Here is a 24,218-nt window from a genome sequence, read left to right as displayed (position 1 = left end):
TAGCATTTAAAATTTAGAAATATTTACATCCGTCATCTCATCCCAGATCCAAGAACTCATCTGTTAAGTTTCTTGGGCACAAGCTGTTACTTCAACACATATGCTATAAAAACACTCTTGTTCACAACTTAGCTTTCTTCACTCACTCCAGATTTCTTGCCCCACTGACGTGGCATAAATAATAAAAACACAAATACGGTGTTCAACACAACACAAAAGAGCAAAAACTGGAGGTGTGTATGTGTTTAAAAAAAAAAAAAAGAAACAGTTCTGCATGTTCAGTCCTGGGTATAAATGTTGAAAGGGAAATCACGTGGGTTTGGCCTTGGCCATGGACTCTGTCTCCTGCTCATATTCTATTTCCACATAGGCTCGTTTTCTCCGCAGTGGTCCTCTCAAGGGCGTTTTGCCTTTGTGTTGTGCACTAAGGGCCTTTTCTTCCTCCTCCTCACTGGAGGATTTACCATCCTGATCTTCATCACTGCTGGCATCCAGTTTATCCATATCCTAATACGGGGAGAGAAAAGATAAAGGAGGAAGGAAAATACTAGATTTCTCCAAACTCCCTTCATTGTCCCCTCTATTTAGAATAGACTAGGGAATTGATTTGTTTATGTCTATGTTCAGTAATTGTCCCGTTTCTTTTCTTTTTTTTTTTTTTTAAAGATAGGGTCTTGCTCTGTTGCCCAAGCAGGAGTGCAGTGGCATAGTCATGGCTCACTGCAGCCTCAAACTGCTGTAGTCAGGCAATCCTCCCACCTCAGCTTCCTGAGTAGCTGGTACTACAGGCAACCTCCACCACATCCAGCTGAATTTTAATTTTTTTCTTTTTTTTTTTTTTGAGACAAAGTCTCGCTCTGTTGCCCAGGCTGGAGTAGTGATGCGATCTCAGCTCACTGCAACCTTCACCTCCTAAGTTCAAGCAATTCTTCTGCCTCAGCCTCCCAATTAGCTGGGATTACAGGCATGCGCCACCATGCCAAGCTAATTTTTGTATTTTTAGTAGACACTGGGTTTTGCCATGTTGGCCAGGCTGGTCTTGAACTCCTGACCTCACATGATCCACCTGCCTTGAGGTGATCAGCCCACCTCGGCCTCCCAAAGTGCTAGGATTACAGGCATGAGCCACCGCACCTGGCCAATGATTTTTAAAAATGTTTAGGCCAGGCACAGTGGCTCATGCCTATAATCTTAGCACTTTGGGAGACTGAGGCAGGCAGCTTACCTGAGGTCTGGAGTTCTAGACCAGCCTGGCCAGCATGGTGAAACCCCATCTCTACTAAAAATACAAAAAATTAGCCAGGTGGAATGGCACATGCCTGTAATTCCAGCTACTTGGGAGATTGAGGGAGGAGAATTGCTTGAACCCGGGAGGCTGAGGTTGCAGTGAGTCCAGATCGCTCCATGGCATCCTTAGAGATGAGGTCTCACTATGTTACTCAGGCTGGTCTTTAACTCCTGAGCTCAAGCAGCCCTCCCATTGTGGCCTCCCAAAGTACTGGGATTATAGGAGTGAACCACTCTGCCTGGCCACCTCCCTGTTTTTTTTGCTGCAGGCCAAAGGACAATCTTTTTACCCATAAAGCTCACCTCAAAATCACTTATGTCACTCTCATCTACCTCATCATCTTCGACAAATTCTCTTTTCCCCACATCCTATAAATAAAACGTAACTGTTAGGTTCAGAATATATAATGAAGATTCAGATAAGACATCTAAGTAAGTACAAAATAACATAATCAGAACCACAGTCTATTCACTAGGCAACCAAAATTTAGTTCTTCCTAAGTTTAATGCTTCTGAATTTTAAAAATTTTAGGGCTACCAGATCATTCTTATTCTTGATTTAAATTATTAGCAATAAAACATCCTCATTATGGTTAAAAACTAGATAGAGACAGGAAAGGCTTTATAATTTGTCACCTTGCAGGAACAATTTTACAAGATCAATAAATTAAGACTAAAACTGTTAATGGTTTGTTGGTTAGCCTGAAGAACAGAGCAACCAGTGCTAAACCAAAATTAATCACGTGAAAGAAAAAAGACGACAATCATTTTTGGTTGGCGGACTAAAGATGATATTCTGTTTGTCAGTTATATACAAATAGTATCTAGTAGGTTTGGCAAAACAACAACAAGACTTACTTCCTCATCATCATCTTCATCATCTTTTTCCTCAGCATCTGAAGAGTCACTCTCTGCCTCCTGTTGTTCCAGGGCCTTGTCGAAGGCATGAATGGGGAAGTTGTAGATGTCGCCATACTGAAGAACATAAACACAGATTGGCTTTAACTACTTTTGGATATTACACTTGAAGTTCCACTCTCTGTGGAGAATATTATTTTTTCTTCAATGATTAGATCAGAATACTTAATTCAATGAGTAATATTTTTAAGTGTAAAGCCAGCAGTGTCTTAAAAAAGCATGTTCTTTTGAACATTTAAATCATCTGTAGTTAGTATCAAATAGGTAACTTCTATGGAGTTACATTTTAAAATCATTTAAAATGTAATCGTCTATCAAACCCATGCATTGGGACAAATGTAATTTCGCTGACAAGGGGAAATAATAAGGACAAAGCATACTTTAGTCATGTTGTCTGTATAAACAACACTCATTTTTAAAAAGAGAATAAAAACTTATTTCAAAGAGCCTTAAAAGACTAGGGTAATATGTAAGAGAAGCAAAACTCCATGGCTTTTATACAGAAATCTGGAATCGTTGTCTTGGTGAATGGAGTTGAGAATAATGGCAAAAAGGGAAAGGTCTCTTATAGTGAATGGAGCATCAAGGGTAACCAAAGCATTTTATGTGCTTGCATTAATTAAAACAAGGAAGCCACGCCGTTATGGATTTATTTTATTCCAGGGATAAAATTCAAGTGGAGATCTTCATATCAGGTTAAAAAACATTTCCCAGCCAGGTGCGGTGGCTCAGGAGTTCAAGACCGTCCTGGCCAAGATGGTGAAACCCCATCTCTACTAAAAATACAAAAATTAGCTGGGCGTGGTGGCAGTGCCTGTAATCCCAGCTACTCGGGAGGCTGAGGCAGGAGAACTAAACTCGGGAGGCAGAGGTTTGAAGTGAGCCGAGATTGTGCCACTGCACTCTAACCTGGGTGAAAAAGCAAGACTCCATCTCAAAATAAAAAACCAAAAAACCCAATGTGTCTTAGCAACATACTACCACTTAAAATTTCAGTACCCCAAAGCTAATGGCTTTCTCACCGTATCCTGTTTCAGTCTCTCCAGTAATTCCTTCTCAATAGCATTGTCCAGCTGAGCAGCTATTAATGCCTTTTCCTATAAGGGGGAAAGAGCAAATCCATTTAATTCATCAGTGCTCATTATTCATCTTATAAAAATGGAAGAAACTACGAAGTTGTTCATAAGAAAGACAATGTAATCATTTCCCCTCCTTGCTATTACTGGCTTTTGCCTCTCCAACCAGATAGATTTCTTCTTCTTTCTCTTGTAAACTTTCTTCAGGACTTTTCCATTTTGAAATTCCTATGGTTTTGTAAACAGCATTCTAAATTAAATTCTAACAAAGCCTTTGACGGATACAAAACATGTAGGTCTATATACATTTAAGTGTCTCAGGAATAATCTAGCAACTCTGGAGCCAGACTTTGTAAAAGCTGAGAAAAGAGAACAGAAATCTTCATTCGTTTACATTTTCTAAAATCATGTTAGATTCCATGTGACAGAATAGGTAAAAATGTCTTCCTCCAGTTTTCTCTCATTGGAGATGATACATGACATCAACCTGTACTACCGCACAGTAGCCTAGGATGGTGCATTAATTTGACAGTAAAAGTCATAGAGGGTTTTAAAGTGTTATACCTATAAGTTATGTTAGGATGATTACCTAAAACTGTGTAGGGGCACATGGATCAGTTAAAAGGCTACAGCGATGTTCTGTGTTGTTCTCTAGAGTGGGGTGCTTACACTTCAAGGGTGTCCAATGAAGTGTAGGAAGAAAATATTCAAAACTTCCACGTTATCTTTTTCCTTAAAAAAATTAAACATCATTACTACTTTTCTTGTACAATGACATCTGTGCCTTGACTCTGTCTATAAAGTAAATAGTTGTGTGTCAGATACAGTGAGCCAGATATCTCAAGGGAGGAATACTGCACATAGGGCTTGCAAGTAGTGTTCTCAGTCTTTTATTTAGACGACTATTTAACTGTTTATGTTTGCTTAGTTAAGTGGATTCATAGATTACACTGAATATTCTGCCAAAGATAGAGAGTAGTTATAAAAGTATGCTGGTTATCTAAAGGGTTAGTGCTTTTAAAAGTTGTAGAACCAGGCTGGCAAGGTGACCCACTCCTGTAATCCCAGCACTTTGAGAGGCCAAGGTGGACAGATCACCTGAGGTCAGGAGATCAAGACCAGCCTGGCCAATGTGGTGAAACCCAGTCTCTACTAAAAACACAAAAAATTGGCCGGGCAGAGTGGCATATGCCTGTAATCCCAGTTACTCAGGAGGCTGAGGCACAAGAATTGCTTGAACCCAGGAGGTTTAGGTTGCGGTGAGCCAAGATAGCGCCACTGCACTCCAGCCTGGGTGACAGAGTGAGAGTTGTAGAACCTAAAAAGGATCCATGCATTTTTCACGAAAAGAAAAATATTCCAAATTTGCCAATCTTTTTATGTAACCCAGTAGAAGTTTTAAAAAGTAAATACACTTAATCTGTTTCTTCCAGACAAAGGCAACATTTTAATAGTTTGAGGAAGACAATTGTTTTTTGAAAAAAAGCTTGTTCTGTGAACATTGTGAAAAGTGATTGTATCTATATATGGCACTGCTGAAAACATGTCTCCTATAAAAACTGCAATCACACACTTTAGAAATGTGGAAACAGAATATTGTAATCCATTTAAAACTCTTCCAAATCTACATTTTTCAGAGGGTTACAAACTCAATTGGTGAAAATAGAAAAAATTAATTTCTTCCGAAAGGTTTTAAGAACACCTGTTTGACAACTGGAGATGAAAACTCACTAACTGGACTTGAAAAAAAGCCGCTCCATAACTGATGGAGCATAATGAAGAATTATAGTACTTTAGACCACCTATTGACAATGCACTTCTCTACAATCCCTCAGTTATGACAGCCCTTCAAGACAACATCCTCAGCTAAGAACTAGACTTTTTTTTCACTACGTCACAATGAGTTACAATACACGTCATGTTATTAGTGGAAGTGTATATGTATAATAACATTTAGTCTATAATCCCAGCACTTTGGGAGGCTGAGGTGGGTGCATCACCTGAGGTTGGGAGTTTGAGACCAGCCTGGCCAACACAGTGAACCCCGTCTCTACAAAAAATACAAAAATTAGCCGGGCCTGGTGGTGCATGTCTGGAATCCCAGCTACTTGGGAGGCTGAGGCACAAGAATCGCTTGAATCTGGGAGGCGGAGGTTGCAGTGAGCTGAAATTGCATCACAGTATTCCAGCCCTCAGGCTGGACCTCTGTCTCAAAATATTTATAAATAACATTGGGGAGTACATGTTCAAAAATTTTATTGAGGTGAGCACAAGTTTGCAGACCAATGATACAGATTTTAGACACATAACTGTGATTAATGGGGACAGAAGAATCAAAAGAAAAGCTATCCCTACCAAAATACCAATGACAAATATAAATATTAAAAAAAAGAAAAATACCAAAGACATTCTTCACAGAAATAGAAAAAACAATCCTAAAATTTTTATGAAACCACAAAAGATCTAGGATAGCTAAAGCTATCCCAAACAAAACAACACAAACAAACAAACAAACAAAAAAACCAAAAAGAAAACCAAGAGGAAGCACATTACCAAACTTCAAATTATACTATGGACTATAGCAACCAAATCACTATAGTAACGGCGTAAGAACAGACACAGAGACCAATGGAAGAGAATCGAGAACCCAGAAACAAATCCACACACGTACAGTGAACTCATTTTCAACAAAGGTACCAAGAACATACACAGGGGAATAGACAGTCTCTTCAATAAATGGTGCTGGAAAAACCTAATATCCACATGCAGATAAATGAAACTAGACCCCTATCTTGTGCTATATACGAAAATCAAACCAAAATGGATTAAAAAAATCTAAGACCTCCAACTATAAAACTACAAGAAAACACCGAGAAAACTCCAGGTCATTGGTCTGGGCAAAATTTCTTAATATCCCACAAGCACAGGTAACCAAAGCAAAAATGGACAAATGGGATCACACCAAGTTAAAAAGCTTCTGCACAGCAAAGGAAACAACAAAGTGAAGAGACAACCCACTGACTGGGCAAACTATCCACCTGACAAGGGATTAATAACCAGAATATAGGCCAGAAGTGTAATCCCAGCACTTTGGGAGGCTAAGGCGGGTGGATCACCTGAGATCAGGAGTTTGAGACCAGCCTGGCCAACATGGCGAAACCCCATCTCTACTAAAAATACAAAACAAACAACCAGGCATGGTGCTGGGCGCCTGGCATCCCAGCTACTTGGGAGGCTGAAGCACAAGAATTGCTTGAACCCCAGAGGCAGAGGTTGCAGTGAGCTGAGATTGCCCCACAGCACTCCAGCCTGGGTGACAGAGCGAGACTCCATCTCAAAAACAAAACAAAACAAACAAACAAACAAAAAAACCAAAAAGAAAACCAAGAGGAAGCACATTACCAAACTTCAAATTATACTATGGACTATAGCAACCAATCACTATAGTAACGGCGTAAGAACAGACACAGAGACCAATGGAAGAGAATCGAGAACCCAGAAACAAATCCACACACGTACAGTGAACTCATTTTCAACAAAGGTACCAAGAACATACACAGGGGAATAGACAGTCTCTTCAATAAATGGTGCTGGAAAAACCTAATATCCACATGCAGATAAATGAAACTAGACCCCTATCTTGTGCTATATACGAAAATCAAACCAAAATGGATTAAAAAAATCTAAGACCTCCAACTATAAAACTACAAGAAAACACCGAGAAAACTCCAGGTCATTGGTCTGGGCAAAATTTCTTAATATCCCACAAGCACAGGTAACCAAAGCAAAAATGGACAAATGGGATCACACCAAGTTAAAAAGCTTCTGCACAGCAAAGGAAACAACAAAGTGAAGAGACAACCCACTGACTGGGCAAACTATCCACCTGACAAGGGATTAATAACCAGAATATAGGCCAGAAGTGTAATCCCAGCACTTTGGGAGGCTAAGGCGGGTGGATCACCTGAGATCAGGAGTTTGAGACCAGCCTGGCCAACATGGCGAAACCCCATCTCTACTAAAAATACAAAACAAACAACCAGGCATGGTGCTGGGCGCCTGGCATCCCAGCTACTTGGGAGGCTGAAGCACAAGAATTGCTTGAACCCCAGAGGCAGAGGTTGCAGTGAGCTGAGATTGCCCCACAGCACTCCAGCCTGGGTGACAGAGCGAGACTCCATCTCAAAAACAAAACAAAACAAAACAAAAAACCCCAGAATATATAAGGAGCTAAAACAACTCTATAGGAAAAAATTCTAATTATTGGATTAAAAAGTGGACGAAAGGGTCAGACACGGTGGCTCACAGCTGTAATCCCAGCACTTTGGGAGGCTGAAGTGGGTGGACTGCTTGAGCCCAGGAGTTCAAGGCCAGCATGGGCAACATACGGAAGCCCCATCTCTACAAAAGCTACAAAAATTAGCCAGGCATGGTGGCATGCACCTGTAGTCCCAGATATGTGGGAGGCTGAGGCATAAGAATCACTTGAGCCCAGGAGGCAGAGTTTGCAGTGAGCCAACATTGCACCACTGCACTCCAACCTGGACAACACAGTAAGACCCAGTCTCAAAAAAAAAAAAAAAGGCAGGGGGCAGGGATTGGGGAAGCAAAAGATCTGAATAGATGTTTTTCAAAAGAAGACATACAAATGGCAAACAGGCATATGAAAAGGTGTTCAACATCATTGATCATCAGAGAAATGCAAATCAAAACGAGATATCTCACCCCAGTTAAAATGGCTTTTATCCTTTAAAAGACAGGCAATAACAAATGCTAGAGAGGATGTGGAGAAAGGGAACTCTTGTACACTGTTGGTGGGAATGTAAATTAGTACAACCACTATGGAGCTCCAACAGTTTGGAGCTTCCTCAAAAAACTAAAACTAGAGCTATCATACTATCTAGCAGTCCCACTTCTTGGTACAGACCCAAAAGGAAATTAGTATATCAAAGAGATACCCACACTCCATGTGTGTTACAGGTCTGTTCACGATAGCCAAAATTTGGAAGCAACCTAAGTGTCCATCAACAGATTAATGGATAAAGAAAATGTGGTACTTATACACAATAGAGTACTATCCAGCCATCAAAAAGAATGAGATTCTGTCATTTGTAACAACATGGATGGAACCAGAGGTCATAATGTTAAGTGAAAGAAGCCAGGCACAGAAAGACAATCATTGCACATTCTCACTTGTTTGTGGGATCAAAAAATCAAAACAATTGAAATCATGGATATACACAGTAGAAGGATGGTTACCAGAGGCTGGGAAGGGTAATGGGGGTAGGGATGATTAATGGGTATCCCCCGCTAAAAAAATAGGAAGAATGAATAAGACCTAGTATTTGGTAGCAGCACAACAGGGTGACTATAGTCAATAATAATTTAATTGTACATTTTAAAACAACTCTAAGTATAACTGAATTGTTTGTAACACAACGCATAAATGCTTGAGGGGATGGATGCCCAATTTTCCATGATGTTATTACTCACTGCATGGCTGTACTGTATTTCACTGCAGAAATTCCATTTGATTAGAATGCTCAAAATCTACTAAAGATGTTATGTAGTATGTAAAATAGGCAACATCAAAATTCTGAATTCTGAAATATTTGACCACAAGAATTTCAGACAAAGGAGTTGTGGATTCTTTCTGTTCTCCATTACATATATCCCCAAAGCACACATACTTTAACCTGTGCTGAAAATCATAATCTTAAAATATGAAAAATCAAACGTCTTAGGCAACTAATAGTTATCTATTAGTGAACCATTATCCAGGGCCTGAACAGTTTACACACATGATGGTGACTGAATCTGTAAGAGCCCCTCAGAAAGAAAATGCAGAAGGTATGAACAGCACAACAGTAAGTTACCTCTCTTCTTTTCTCCCTACGCTCCACCTTCTTACTCAAAGGAACAAGTTTCCTCCTAAGGGAAAGAAAATATATCAGAAAATCCACTGTCATGTGCTGTGTTCCTTTTTAAAGAAGAGAAGAAAAAAGGATTGGAATTGGTGCTGTAGCTCTCAGCTCAATACAGCAAGATACACTACATGCTTCTAGAAATTTAATGCTATAGAAAGTCACATATTTTTACATATATTTTAATCTGGCCATTTTTGTTTAGGCATTTTGGGATTCTCAGGGCTAAAATTAAGACTTTAGTGAACTAAGAAAAAAGAATTTTCTGTCGAAGTCTGACATCATCTTTAGCATTCTCTGTAGATCACAATCAAAAAGCATTAGGGCCTAACGGTCCTAGAGAAGGTATTCTGTTAATTCTGGGGATTTCATATCACTTTTAAAAATTAGTTTTCAGTGAATCCAGAGTAAAGTTCTTACAGTCCTGTATATTCACATGTCTTAGATCATTTTCGAATGTCTAAAGTTAAGATTCCCTCAGGGGTCATAGAGGAAATTTTCTGAAGGCTGGGCATGGTGGCTCATGCCTGTAATCCCAGCACTTTGGGGGGCTGAGGCAGGCGGATCACTCGAGGTCAGGAATTCTAGACCAGCCTGGCCAACGTGGTGAAACCCCATCTCTACTAAAAATACAAAACAAATTAGCCAGGCATGGTGGTCCATGCCTGTAATCCCAGCTACTCAGGAGGCTGAGGTGGGAGGATTGCTTCAACAGGGAAGGTGGAGGTTGCAGTGAGCTGAGATCACGGCACTGCAAATTCCAGCCTGGGCAACAGAGTGAGACTCCATCTCAAAAAAAAAAAAAGAAAAGAAAAGAAAATTTTCTGGAAGATTTTCAGACAAGGAGGGTGATAATCAAGTTGTATTCTACTGTTTTAAAAGTCCTGCCATATCAAAGGGCACACCTTTAGTCTAAAGTTTCTTCTTAGTACATCATAACAGACTCCACAAAGTTGAACAGAAAGCCCTGAAGTTTCACAATTTCTCAACTTCAAAACAAGCTCCACGAAAAGATAGATTTAAAAATAATGAAGGACCCAAATACTTACTGTCGCTTTAGTGTAAGTTTTCTAATTCGAATTAGGTATTGGGTGATCTTGGTGAATCTCTGCTTACATTTGTGTCGAATGAAACGGGGCCAGTAAATCAGATTTTCATCTATTTGCTCCAGTGCTTTCTCATAGTTTTTACTAAGCCGGACCTACCAAACAGAAAAAGGAAGTTTGAAGGGCAAGTGTAAATGATTCATTAGGTTTTCACTGTCAGTGACACCTACGGCCTAATGAGGATTGCCCCGAAAGTTTAATCTAGATATGGTCATGTAATTGGGCATCATGGTCAAGCATGTGGCATTGAGGCTCTTGATCAGTGGTCACTGTAGCTTTGTTGTAAGGCTTACCCGTTCCCAGAGACGCCGAGGAAAAGCTGCTCGTTCTATAACCTTCATATACAAGTAGCACTGTCCTGAAGATAAAGTAAAATAGCTTTAGTGTTATTTACAGAAACTAAAGAACATCCCTATAAGAGCTGTGGGCAGTTCTTCTAGAAGTTAAAACTGGGAAGTTACCTTTCTCTTCTTTAATAGTGGCATACTGACTATTTGCCAGGGGACAGGATGACCGATTACACAGTCCAGTCAGGCTATATTCATTTCGGCAGAAGCTCTGAGTCTTGGTTCTAGAATGGGAAAAAAGAAACAAAGATTATAAAATGGGTTACCAAAAAGGCAACTGAAGGAATCTTTGATCAAGTTGTAAATCCAGACTCACCTTATTTTGAAGGAACAAAATTGCTTGTTTCCTAGTGTATCCCAGATAACCTGCAAGACAAAGTAAAAGCCCATTTCAAATCCTCTGCCCCAAGAGATACTATATTAATTCAAGAAGGCAATGCCCAAGGACAGGAATGAGAGGAAGAAATGTTTTGTAAAATAGCCTGACTTGTTTACTTTTTAACATACAAACAGCAAGGCCGGGCACAGTAGCTCACGCCTGTAATCCCAGCACTTTGGGAGGCTGAGGTGGGCGGATCACCTGAGGTCAGGAGTTTGAGACCAGCCTGATTAACATGGAGAAACCCTGTCTCTACTAAAAATACAAAATTAGCTGGGCATGGTGGCGTATGCCTATAATCCCAGCTACTTGGGAGGCTGTGGCAGGAGAATCGCTTGAACCCAGGAGGCGGAGGTTGCAGTAAGCCAAGATTGTGCCATTGCACTCCAGCCTGGGCAACAAGAGTGAAACTCCATCTGAAAACAAAAAACAAACAAACAAAAAAACCCGACTGGGCACGGTGGCTCACGCCTGTAATCCCTGCATTTTGGGAGGCCAAGGCAGGCAGATCACGAGGTCAGGAGATCGACACCATCCTGGTTAACATGGTGAAACCCCATCTCTACTAAAAATACAAAAAATTAGCCGGGCATAGTGACAGGCGCCTGTGGTCCCAGCTTCTCCGGAGGCTGAGACAGGAAGGAGAATGGCGTGAACCTAGGAGGCAGAGCTTGCAGTGAGCAGAGATTGTACCACTGCACTCCAGCCTGGGCGATAGCAAGACTCCATTTCACAAAAAAAAAAAAAAAAAAAAAAAAAAACCCCGCAGATTCTAAGAGAAAAGCTAAATACAGATCAGCAATAATCATAACTCCATTACCCAGAGATAAAATTTCATTAATATTTTGTAAATATTTTTCCAGTTTTTTTTGGACATGCTCTGTGAGATCACATTATATATACTTCATAACTTTCCTTTTTTACTTATGTTCATTATCCATTATTAAAGCCTTCATGGGCCAGGCGCGGTGGCTCACACCTGTAATCCCAGCACTTTGGGTGCCACGGCAGGCAGATCACTTAAGGTCGGGAGTTTGAGGCCAGCCTGGCCAACACGGTGAAACCCCATCTCTATTAATACAAAAATTGGTCAGGTGTGGTGGCAGGTGCCTGTAATCCCAGCTACTTGGGAGGCTGAGGCAGGAGAATCACTTGAACCCAGGAGGCAGAGGTTGCAGTGAGCTGGGATCACGCCACTGCACTCCAGCCTGGGCAACAGAGTGAGAATCCATCTTAAAAAAAAAAAAAAAAAAAAGGCTTCAAGGTATTAGGTTTTTAGATATACATACCATAATTTTATCTCACTGAGGGCAAAGAAAACTATCTACTGCTATCCTCCTATAACTAATGTGCTTTTTATTCATTCAGCATTATATATTTAATTTATGTAAGGCACTGATCTCTCCAAGTCCTGACACACAGTAGCCACTTAAGTATTTACTGAATGAAAGAAAAGTTTTGTCTATCTAGTTAGGGGGAAAGATATGTAAACAAAGTATCACAAAATAGCAGGTCTAAAGACCACATAGCATGCATAAGAGTATGACAGCCTTTGAGTGCACTGCCTTGAGGAACTGGGGGAAAAAAAGCTTTACCACTGTTAAAGGAAAAATATGAAGAGGGCAAAAGAATAAAACACACTTTGAGAATCTTATAGGTGTGTCTGGTGGGCGATGATAGGAAATAGGAAAGAAGAATAAGGGAGCTCTTTTAGGCTTGTGACTTTAAGTGTCATCTCTGATACTTAAATAAATGGATAACTCCCAAATTGTTATTTCCTGGTCAGACTTGTTTCCTGAGCACCAGATTTGTATATGACATCTCCACTTCAATATCTAAAAGGCAACATAAATATTAACATATCCACATGAAGTTCTCAATTCCACATCCCTCATAAGAACAGTCTTCCCTAGAGTTCCCCCACTTCAATAAATAAAATCACCATTGAACTGTGTATTTATAGCTCAAATCCTTTGATTTCTTCCTTTTCTTCTTCACTTAATCCATCACCAAATTCGCTCCAAGAGCGAATTACCTTGTCAGTTATACTGACGTAACAGGTCTCAAATTCATCAATTTCTTTTCATCTCCACCATTAAATTACTACCTTAGGCGAAACTACTATAGTTTTTTAAAAGATTTTACTTTAGAGACAGGGTCTCTCTGTCACCCAGGCTGGAGTGCAGTGGCGCCATCATAGCTCACTGCAGCCTCGGACTCTTGGGCTCAAGTAGTCCTTCTGTCTCAGCCTTCGAAATAACTGGGACCTCAGGCGAGCACCACCACGCCCGGAGAATTTTTTATTTTTTGTAGAGATGGAGTCTCACGTTGTTGCCTAGGCTGGAATCGAACTCCAGGCCTCAAGCGATCCTCCAGCCCCAGCCTCCCAAAGTGTTGGAATTACAGACATGAGCCACTGCATTTAGCTTGAAGCAACCTTCCTCATACCCTAGTCTCCCTGCTTTCATTTTTTCTCTCCAAAAGTCCTTCACACAGCAACCAGACAACTTTTCACAAACATAGATCATTAAAAGGCCTAAAAACACTTCCTACAACACTCTACATGACCTCTCCCTGGCCAGCATATCTAATTTCGTTACCTCTCTTACATGTCACTTTGATGACCCTTATATTCATTCTCTCATATCTTCAACTGTTTGTACTTTAGTGTTCCTACTGCCTGCGTTTTCCTCAGCTCCTCAGTGACTGGCTTATTCTTATCTTTTAGATCTCAACTCAAACATCTTCTGTTCAGAGAAACCTTCCCTGAGTACCCCTATCTGAAGTATCCTTCATCATCCCTGGTCTTTCTTTCATAGTACGATTATACAATATAATTGTTAATTTATTTATTCACTTGTTTACTGTGTCTCCCCCACCAGTGTTCCAGGAGAGGTGGGGCATTTTTTCTGGTTAACCAAATCCTCAATAATTACCACAATGCCTGGCACACTGTAAGCACTTAAGCATTTCTCCAACAAAACACTCAATGAATGAATCTAGGATACTTCCGAAATTATGACTTAGGCAGAAGTAGAGCAAATGCAAAGAAAAGCCTAACACAGGAAACGCAGGTGGAAGAGTAACGCGCGCATGGATGAGAAGGACGCTTAAACTTGGAGTCAACTTCGCCAAATCCCCTGCTGCCCCGACCCCAAGTCCGGAGCTGACAGCTGACAGCATGGCGCGACGTCCTGCATTGGTAGGCACGAAAGACGGGACACATCGACCCCATGGGATGAGGTGACGGAGTCCTATGCTCACAACCCGGCCGGGGCAGCGGGCAGGAGACCCCTGCGAGACACGCGTGAGAACCCATGTTGGAAAATCGGGGTTCCGGAAGCCTCGCATCCAGAGAGGCACGAGGCAACAGGCCCGTTGCGTGGGCGTTTTCTAAGTGTCCGAAAATGGGCAAAATTCCCTGAGCAAACCCCGAGTGACAGAACAACGGCAGGAGACTCACATCATCCGACTGCATGGTGTCCGTGGATCAGCGTGCAACTTCCGGCCGGATCGCGGGCGCAGACATGCTCCTTCCGGGAAACCACTTCCGGAACGCCCAGCCTCACCTATCTCGAGAAACCCTGAGACTCTCGGTGTTGCGAAATGTCCCCTGGCAGCCTCGCCGCCGCGCGCGCCTCCGCGTCTCCACCACGCTGGCGTCTGCGCGCGCCCGCAACGCTGGGGCTTGTTCCCTGTCGCTGCCTGGAGCTGGGAACCCAGTTGGGCCGCAGTGCTCTCCGCGGGAGGCAGGACGCGTGCTGGCGGCCGAATCCTGGAGCGCGGGGACCGCGGGGGTCGCGCGTACTTCCCCAGCGCCCTGTTTGCGACCGTTCATGAGGACGGGACCTCTCCCTGCCAGGCCTCCCCTCTGCTGGGAGAAGGCTGGGGAAAGGTGCGGGCGGCGCGGCGGGGCTGGGTCCCCACTCTTCCGAGTTCCCGGGCCACAGCTCGCAGCCAGTCCCCGGTTCTGCCCCACATATCTTGCCTTGGCCACTACACACGCCCATGTTGGGTGCGGCACCGGGTGCTGACTTCAGAAACTTAGAACTTGAATTCTACCTGGTTTGAGAAACCACTGACCAGATGGAAAGAGCGGTCCAATAATAAACACCTGTGTCTTCTCATTGCCTATTTGAGACAACAAGCAAAGTTGATAAGGGAGGGAAAATAAGAAAAGTAGAGGTCTAATAACCGCAAAAACAAATCTGGAAGCCTAACAGCTCTTTTCCGCCAGGGGAAAGAGAAAATCTACTACTTCGCATCGTTTTACATAAGAAAGATTGTCGGCTGGGTCGGGCGCCGTGGCTCACGCCTGTACCGCAGCATTTTGGGAGGCCTCCGCGAGCGAATTACCTAGGTCAGGAGTTCGAGACCAGCGTGGCCAACATAGTGAAATCCCGTCTCTACTAAAAATACAAAAATTAGCCAGGCGTGATGGCAGGTGCCTGTAATCCCAGCTACTTGGGAGGCTGAGGTAGGAGAATCACTTGAACCCAGGAGGCAGAGGTTGCAGTAAGCCGAGATCGTGCCATGGCACTCCAGCCTGGGTGACAAGCAAAACTTCGTCTCAAGAAAAAGAAAAAGAAAAAGAAAAAGGAAAGGAAAGGAAAGAAAGACTGTCAGAGGCATTTGAACCAGAGCAACTCCATCTTGAATAGGGACTGGGTAAAATAAGGCTGAGATCTACTAGGCTGCATTCCCAAGGGTCAGGCCGTCTAAATCACAGGATGAGGTCAGCACATAATATAGGTCATAAGGATGTTGCTGATAAAACAGGTTGCAGTAAAGAAGCCAGTCAAGACCCACCAAAACCAAGATGGCAACGAGTTTGACCTCTGGTCGTCCTCACTGCTACACTCTCACGAGCGCCACAAATGCTGTGGCAACATCAGGAAGTTACTCCATATGGTCTAAAAAAGGGAGGCATAAGTAATCCACTCCGTGTTTAGCATATAATCAATAAATAGGCTGGGCTCGGTGGCTCTCGCCTGTAATCAGCATTTTGGGAAGCTGAGGCAGGTGGATCACCCGAGGTCAGGAGTTCAAGACCAGCCTGGCCAACATGGTGAAACCCCATCTCTATTAAAAATACAAAAATTAACCAGCATGGTGGTTGACCCCGTCTCTAGTAAAAAAAAAAAAAAAAAAAAAACCTGGGCCTGGTGATGGGCGCCTGTAATCCCAGCTACTTGGGAGGCTGAGGCAGGAGAATTGCCTGAACTCAGGAGGCAGAGCTTGCTGTGAGCCCAGATCGCGCCACTGCCCTCTAGCCTGGGTGACAGAGCGAGACTCTATCTCATAAAACAACAACAACAACAAAAACCTGTAAATGTAATGACTAGCTGGAAGAAATGGGAGCATTATCAGAGGTCTAGCATCTTTATTTTGTTTTTTCTTTCTTATTTTTCTCTATTAACTTTCAGGGTTCTTTTGGTCTAGCATTGCTTTATTAATGTGCTTTTTAGGTTGCCAAAATAATCGAACAGCTAGAACTGCAAAGGAGGAAAGGAAAGAAAATTGTTGGAGCTGAATGATCTTGATTTCAATACAATGATCGTAAGTCCTATGGAGAGGAGTAGGAGGAAGAGAAGTTAGTTAATGAGTACAACAATACACTTAGAAGGATAAAGTCTGGTATTTGATAACACAGTAGGGAAATTATAGTTAACAATAATTTATTGCATATTTCAAAATAGCTATAAGAGAAGAATTAGAATGTTTCCAACACAAAGAAAAGATAAATGTTTGAAGTGATGGATACCTCTATCACTCTAATTTCATCATTACACATTGTATACATGTATCAAAATATTACATGTACCCCCAAAATATATGTAACTATGATATATCAATTTAAAAACACAAATACATAAAATGTAAACAGTAACTTTTTTTTAGAAGTCCTATGGGGAGAGTAATTTCTGCAGCTTCCTCTCTTGCCAATGAGCTCGATCATTCAGAGTTTTGCAGCGGTGAATGAAGCATGTTTTACCTGCCTCTCCATGAATATTCCTTAAGTGATTCAATATTTGCTTTTGCTCATAAAAAAGATGCAACAGGGAATATCTGCTGCTATTTGTTTTACATTTGCTTCACATCTTGTTCACAGATGAAGAAATACTGAGATGGAAGGGGATGGAAGATGAGGACTCTCAGACCCTGGGGTAGAGCATATTTGTGATTATTTGTTCATTAGATGACTGTATGTTTATCACAGAACATAGACTAGGATGTGGAAAAAAGTAAACTAGCATTTTATATACCACATCTTCCCTCCTTTATCTACTTCATCTCTCTTTTTATTCCATGTTAGAAGGGAAATATTTGGGTGGGCGCAGTGGCTCATGCCTCTAATCACAGCACTTTGGGAGGCTGAGGTGGGCAGATCACTTGAGGTCAAGAGTTCGAGGCCAGCCTGGCCAACATGGTGAAACCCCGTCTCTACTAAAAATACAAAAATTGGTTGGGTGTGGTGGCAGGCACCTGTAATCCCAGCTACTCAGGAGGCTGAGACAGGAGAATTGCTTGAACCCGGGAGGCGGCGGTTGCAGTGAGCCGAGATTGCGCCACTAACTCCAGGTTGGGTGACAGAGCAAGACTCCCATCTAAAAAAAAAAAAAGGGAAATAGGAAAGAGGTGATGAGAAAACAATCTAGAGGAATGACTTTCAAACTTGGTTACGTTCAAACATCAGAAACAAATTGTGAACTGATTAACAATACAGATTTCATTGATAACATCAGAAATGCTGCATCTGAAACTCAAGGAGTAGAGCTCCCAGATGATTCACATATTAGATAGTGCCAGACACATTAGAAGTGCAAGAACTTGTATTTGAGAAGCAGTGCTCTGAAACAGTTTGTACCCTCTTAGAAACAGGGGGAATGCAAGAACTGAAGCTGCCCATAGAAAGTCAGCAGGCTCCCTCTTTACTTGTTTTCTCTTTTCTTTTCTTTTCTTTCTTTCTTTCTTTCTTCTTCTTTCTTTTTTTTTTTTTTTTTTGAGACAGAGTCTTACTCTATTACCCAGAGTGGAGTGCAGTGGTGCTATCTCAGCTCACTGCAACCTCCACCTCCCTCCTGGGTTCAAGTGATTCTCCTGCCTCAGCCTCCTCAGTAGCTGGGACTATAGGCATGCACCACCACACCTGGCTAATTTTTTAATTTTTTAGTAGAGATGGGTTTTTGCCAGGTTGGCCAGGCTGATCTTGAACTCCTAACCTCAAATAATCCACCCGCTTTGGCCTCCCAGAGTGCTGGGAGCCACCATGCCCAACTGAAGGAGCAGATTTTACAGGTGGTGAGAGTTGAATTTTGGACATGTTACTTTACTTTTTTAAAGACAGGATCTTGTTCTGTTTCCCAGGCTGGAGGAAACAATCATAGCTCATTGCAGCCTCAAACACCTGGGCTCAAGCGATCCTCCTGCCTCAGCCTTCTGAGTAGCTGGGACTACAGGTGGGTAGCACCATGCCCAGCAAATTTTTAAAATTTTGTGTAGAGACAGGGTCTTGCTACGTGGCCCAGGCTGGTCTCAAACTCCTGGGCTCAAACAGTCCTCTGGCCTCAACCTCTGAAAGTGCTAGGATTATAGGTGTGAGCCACCATGTCCAGCCTGAACGCACTGATTTTCATTTGCTCACTAGACATTCAGTTAGAGTTGTTAGTACTCAGCAGTAAGCACACAGCAGTCACTGCTCCATGCAATACTGAAATTCCACCCGGCAAATGTTGTCATGTCCCTCTTCTCCAGGGACAGGGAACATTCTGTGATTAGGGCCCAGTTTTGCTTTCTAGGAATAGCTCCCTGACACCTGGTTCACCAAAGCTCTTGGATTGACTCAGCTCCTGTTGGCAGCTGAGTGCCCTTCTCAGTCTGTACCTTGCTCACAGAACCTTGGGGGCTCAGAAACCATTTTTTTTTTTTTGAGAGAGGTTCTCACTCTGTCACCCAGGCTAGACTACAGTGGTGCAGTCTTAGCTCATTGCAACCTCCGCCTCCCAGGTTCAAGCAGTTGTCATGCCTCAGCCTCCCACGTAGCTGGGATTACGAGTGTGTGCCACCACACCCGGCTAATTTTTGTATTTTTGGTAGAAACGGGGTTTCACCATGTTGGCCAGGCTTGTCTCGAACTCCTGACCTCAAACAACCCGCCCACTTCGGCCTCCTAAAGTGCTGGGATTACAGGTGTGAGCCACTGTGCCTGGTCAAAACATGTTCGCTATGTAAAACTTTTGAAACTTTGTGAACTTTCTATGTTGAGTCTGGTTTCAGTCTACTCCACTGGTCAAAAGCTATATACATCATATTTTTTTTAGACAAACTTCTTTCCAGACTTAATTGCGATTACTTTGAGTGTAACCGGCAGCTAAGAGAAGACATTTTTATGATTCTTTTATTTTTCATTTTATTTTTTGAGACGGAGTCTTGCTGTGTCGCCCAGGCTGGAGTGCAGTGGCACGATCTTGGCTCACTGCAAGCTCCGCCTCCCGGGTTTACGCCATTCTTCTGCCTCAGCCTCCCGAGTAGCTGGGACTACAGGCGCCCGCCACCACGCCCGGCTTTTTTGTATTTTTAGGAGAGATGGGGTTTCACCCTGTTAGTCAGGATAGTCTCGATCTCCTGACCTTGTGATCCACCTGCCTTGGCTTTCCAAAGTGCTGGGATTACAGGCGTGAGCCACTGCGCCTGGCTGACATTTTTATGACTCTTATTGGCTCTTTTGTTTAACTGAAAAGATCCATCAGTACCAACTTAACTCTTTTAGAGGTCTTAACAAAAGATCTTCCAGCCTCATCTTGAGGATCTTTTACTGGCTGGGGAGGTTGGAGATAAGAACAGGGTTTATTTTCCAGTCTGCTCAATTTTAATCTCTTGATAGTTCCTCTAAATTCTGTACAGCAGCCCTTTCCCCTTACTTGTCTTATTTCTTTCTGGCAGTCCTTACAATATGCAGCTAACAGACACCACCAACTAACACATTTAGCATTCTGCCTGGAAATCATTTTATCAAGGCCTACACATTAAGTATGTTTTATATCTTGTGAGTTGTTATAGGTAATAGTTTTACCAAGTATTTTGCTGCTACCTAACATGTCATCGTTTTTCCAGTCTGCTATAGCAGTTTTCTTAGCACCTTAAGAAAACCCTCAAATTTTAAATTCATTTTGGAGTAAAACAGGCTCTTTGCTATTTACAAGATTACTTCTGAGTTGCAAAAATTCTCTGTCCATGTTTTTCCCTTTATTACCATGATTTTCTCCTGTATTTCCCCCACTCAATCTTGGGTGCCACAATCCGACAGAGAGCATGGCACTTTTTTTTTCTTTTTGCATCTGTAATGGAAACAGACTGTTTTCTGCTGCGTGGCAGCAGACAGTAAGTGCATCAGATCTGTCAAACACAAGCATGCTTCTTGCTTTTTCACTGTTGCCCAGCACTTACTCCCTAAACCAATGCCACATATTTTAGGCTTTTGTTAAACAGCATCCCATTTCTAGATGGCAATTTCTTTTTTTGTTTGTTTTTTGTTTGAGATGGAGTCTTGCTCTGTCGCCAGGCTGGAGTGCAGTGGCATGATCTCTGCTCATTGCAATCTCCGCCTCCTGGGTTCAAGTGATTCTCTTGCCTCAGCCTCCCGAATAGCTGGGATTACAGGTGCACACCACCACACACAGATAATTTTTGTATTTTTAGTAGAGATAGGGTTTCACCATGTTGGCCAGGATGGTCTCCATCTCCTTACCTCGTGATCCGCTCACCTCAGCCTCCCAAAGGCATGAGACACTGCATAAGGCCATAGATGCCAATTTCTGTATCAGTTAGCTACTGCTGTATAACACACGCTTCTGAAACTCAGTGGCTTAAACAGTAAGCATTTATTAGTGTTTGTGTTTCTATGAGTCAGGTGGGTAGTCTGCTGACTTGGGCTTGCTCACATAGCTGCGGTTATCTGGTGGCATATCTTACAAGCATGAACCACCACACCCGGCCGAGTTTTCTTCTTTGATCCATGTGCTAAGAAGTGTGTTGTTTTTATGTCCATGTATGGGGAGATTTTCCAGTTATCATTTAGTTACTGGTTTCTGTTTTAATTCCTTTGTGGTCTGATAGCATGCTTTGTATGATGACCATTCTTTGAAATTTGTTGAGGTGTGTGCCTTTTTTTTTTTTTTCAGATTGAGTTTCGCTCTTGTCACCCAGGCTGGAGTGCAATGGCACGATCTCGGCTCACTGCAACCTCCTCCTCCCGGGTTCAAGTGATTCTCCTGCCTCAGCCTCCCAAGTAGCTGGGATTATAGGTGCCCACCAGTACGCCTGGCTAACTTTTTTGCATTTTTAGTAGAGACGGGGTTTCTCCATGTTGGTCAGGCTGGTCTTGCACTTCCAACCTCAGGTGATCCGCCCTCCTTGGCCTCCCAAAGTGCTGAGATTACAGGCATAAGCCACTGCGCCCGGCCGAGGTGTGTTTTATGGCCCAGTATACATGCTTTTTGATGTTCATATATAGGTATGTGTATTAGGCCTATGCCTAGGAATTTCTGGGTCATAATGTGTATATTCAGCTCTACTAAATATGAACAGACGATTTTCCAAAGTGGCCGTCACAACTGCACTCCCAACAATAGTGCATAACAGTTCTATGTGCTTCACGGCTTTGTCCTTGTGTTGTCTTGTCAGTTTTAAAACCTGTAGCCATTTTAGTGGATGTGTAGTATATATCATCATCGTGTTCATTTGCATTTCCTTAATGACTAAAAACAGTAAGCATCTTTTCACGTACTGCCTGGCTATTTGGATTCCTCTTTGGTGAAGTGCTGTACTTAGTGATTGTTTTTCTTTCTTATTGCTTTTAGGAGTTCTTGTTATATTCTAAATTCATTGTTAGATAAAATATATCAAAAATACCTTCTCTCATTCTGTAGATCATTTTTCATTCTTTTTCTTTCTTGAGACAGGATCTAACCCTTTTGCCCAGGCTGGATCGCAGTAGCACAATCCTGACTCACTGCAGCCTTGACCTCCCAGGCTCAAACAATCCTCCCACCTCAGCCTCCTGAGTAGCTGAAACCACAGGAGTGCACCACCACACCTGGCTAATTTTAAAAAATTTTTTTGTAGAGATGTGGTCTCCCTATGTTGTCCAGGCTAGTCTCCAACTCCTGGGCTCAAGTGATCCTCCCACCTCAGCCTACCAAAGTGCTGAGTGAGTGTAAGCCACTGCACCCATTTCTTACTTTCTTAACGGTGTCTTTTGATGAACAGAGTCTCTTACTTTTAATCATATCTAATTTATCAATCTTTTCTGTGTGTTTGATGTTTTTTAGACGTGGACACCATTATTATCAACCTGTTTTCATAGAAAAGTTGAGTTGCTTGGCACTGGAGCTCTGCAGGGTCTGGACCAGGGGGAGGCAGGCCTGAAACAGCAAATCACTCTCAGGCTTCTGCAGTGCACCCAGCACCGCAGGACACCCAGAGTCAGTGCCTCCTCAGACTTTGAGCCCTAAGTGCCTCACTTGCCTCGCCCTAGACCCAGCCCTCCCAAAGTGTTGAATTACCTCCTTATGTTTATTAGTTACTAGACTAGGGCAAAATAGAAGTCAATTAGCTTTTCTTTACCAGTGTCTAGTCCGTTTGGGCCACTATCACAACATACCTTAGTTTGGGTAACGCATAAACAACAGAACGCCATTGCTCCCAGTCTGGAGGCTGGGCAGTCCAAGATCAACGCCCTGGCAGATTCTTCATCCATTAGCGTCTGTGCCTCATACAAGGGACCCTCTATGTGTCCTCACATGGCAGAAGCTCTCTCTGGTCTCTTTGATAAAGACACACTACATTTGTAAATCTATAAAGGCTACAAAGGCACGAAATTCACATATGAATTTGGCGCGGAGCATAAACATTTACACCATAGCAACCTGTACAGTCAAACTAAATGATCGTTCTGTTCCGTTTACCAAATACTGCCAGAAATGGTGCCCAGCCTTAGAAAACATGTAAAGCTCTTGATTTTCTTAAGAAATAACTTTCACCTTTTTAAAAATTATTATTTTATTTATTTTTGTAGACAGTCTTGCTCTGTTGCCCAGGCCGGAGTGCAGTAGCTTGATCTCGGTTAACTGCAGCATTTACTTCCTGGGTTCAAGAGATCCTCCCACCTCAGGCTCCCAGTAGCTGGGACTACAGGCACGGGCCACCACATTTGGCTAACTTTTGTGTTTTTTGTAGACAGGGTCCCGCTATGTTGCTCAGGCTAGTTCTCGAACTCCTGGGCTCAAGCTATCCACCCGCCTCGGCCTCCCAAAGTGCTGGGATTACATGTGTGAGCCTGGCCTGAATAGGTGATTTTGAATGCGCTCCAGTCCTAGTCCAGTTGGAGAAACGGAAAGTTTCCAGTGTCTTGAAGAAGAGGGCCCCCGCAGCCTTCCCGAGAACTTTCCATAGGGCCGTGGCCTCAGGCGGACTGCGAACCACGATAACCAGCAGGGGGCGGCCCAGTGTTCTTAGAACCCGGGTCCCACGAGCTTGTGAACAGGGCACGGGTGAAAACCCGGATCCAGGTGACTCCGCCGGAACGCGCGCCGAGCTCGCCCGTGCGGCTGCCTCCGCCGCTCCTGATCGGCTCTCCGGGTCTTCCCGGGGCCCAGGCTGGGGCTCATAGGGAGAAAGAAGCGGCGCTGCGGTCCGCTGGGCGAACCCTGCTCCGCGCGAGGTGAGTGCGAGCGCCGCATCTCCTCCAGCCGCGGTGGTCGCTTGGTGGGAGCAGGGTCTTGATGCTGAGACACGGAAAGACGCTTTTCCGGTCCCAGGGAAGCTGGGACACTACCTTCGGGAGTCACAGCCTAAGGAAACTCCCTCTCTGTGCCGAGAAGGGGGTGTGTGTAAGAGACGGAGTGGTGTATGCAAAATAATCCAAGTCTGTTTTGGGGACTTAGTGGCGCCTAGGCAGAGCCACTGCCTGAGATTGAAGCCTGATCCACCAGGCGGGAGGCGGGTGCCGGGCCGGAGCCTCTGCTGGAGCCCGGAGGAGGAGCGTGGAGTCCCAACGCCTCCCCGCCTGCCCCGATCGGCCTCCTCCCCAGGCCCGCGACCGTCCATTCCAGAACCTAATCTGCCTTTGCGGGGCGCAAATTGCCTTGTTCTCCCCCATGTCTTCCCAGAGAATCACTTGT

The 24,218-nt window shown here is 43.3% G+C and overlaps 2 protein-coding genes across 5 annotated transcripts in view; one reads left to right on the top strand and one right to left on the bottom strand.

Moving 5' to 3' along the window:
- Window positions 1-5: 5 nt before the first annotated feature.
- Window positions 6-14,876, bottom strand: MAK16 (MAK16 homolog). Its single transcript, XM_033230722.1, has 10 exons — window positions 14,501-14,876; window positions 10,975-11,024; window positions 10,773-10,882; window positions 10,605-10,669; window positions 10,255-10,406; window positions 9,158-9,212; window positions 3,228-3,302; window positions 2,146-2,262; window positions 1,591-1,656; window positions 6-507 (listed from the first exon to the last, which is right to left on the bottom strand). Exons 1-10 carry the CDS (start codon window positions 14,513-14,515, stop codon window positions 310-312), a joined length of 903 nt encoding a protein of 300 aa, XP_033086613.1. The 5' UTR covers window positions 14,516-14,876; the 3' UTR covers window positions 6-309.
- Window positions 14,877-23,311: 8,435 nt separating this feature from the next.
- The window catches only part of FUT10 (fucosyltransferase 10), a 121,015-nt gene continuing 120,108 nt past the window's right edge, over window positions 23,312-24,218 (top strand). For all 4 annotated transcript variants that reach the window (XM_033230677.1, XM_033230662.1, XM_033230671.1 and 1 more), the window contains exon 1: window positions 23,312-23,758. The gene's annotated coding sequence lies outside the window, so the exon portion shown is untranslated. The remainder of the gene's footprint in view (window positions 23,759-24,218) is intronic.

Source organism: Trachypithecus francoisi, unplaced genomic scaffold, assembly GCF_009764315.1.
Source record: "Trachypithecus francoisi isolate TF-2019V2 unplaced genomic scaffold, Tfra_2.0 Contig01440, whole genome shotgun sequence".
NCBI lineage: Eukaryota > Metazoa > Chordata > Mammalia > Primates > Cercopithecidae > Trachypithecus > Trachypithecus francoisi.
This window is presented reverse-complemented; position numbering and strand designations above follow the sequence as displayed.

Bases quoted from the DNA above. Each gene is read 5' to 3' on its own strand.
- MAK16 (XM_033230722.1), bottom strand. The intron at 3,303-9,157 runs GTAACTTACTGT...TCCCCCTTATAG, and splicing joins GTAGGGAGAAAAGAAGAGAG to GAAAAGGCATTAATAGCTGC. The intron at 508-1,590 runs GTGAGCTTTATG...TCCCCGTATTAG, and splicing joins GTGACATAAGTGATTTTGAG to GATATGGATAAACTGGATGC.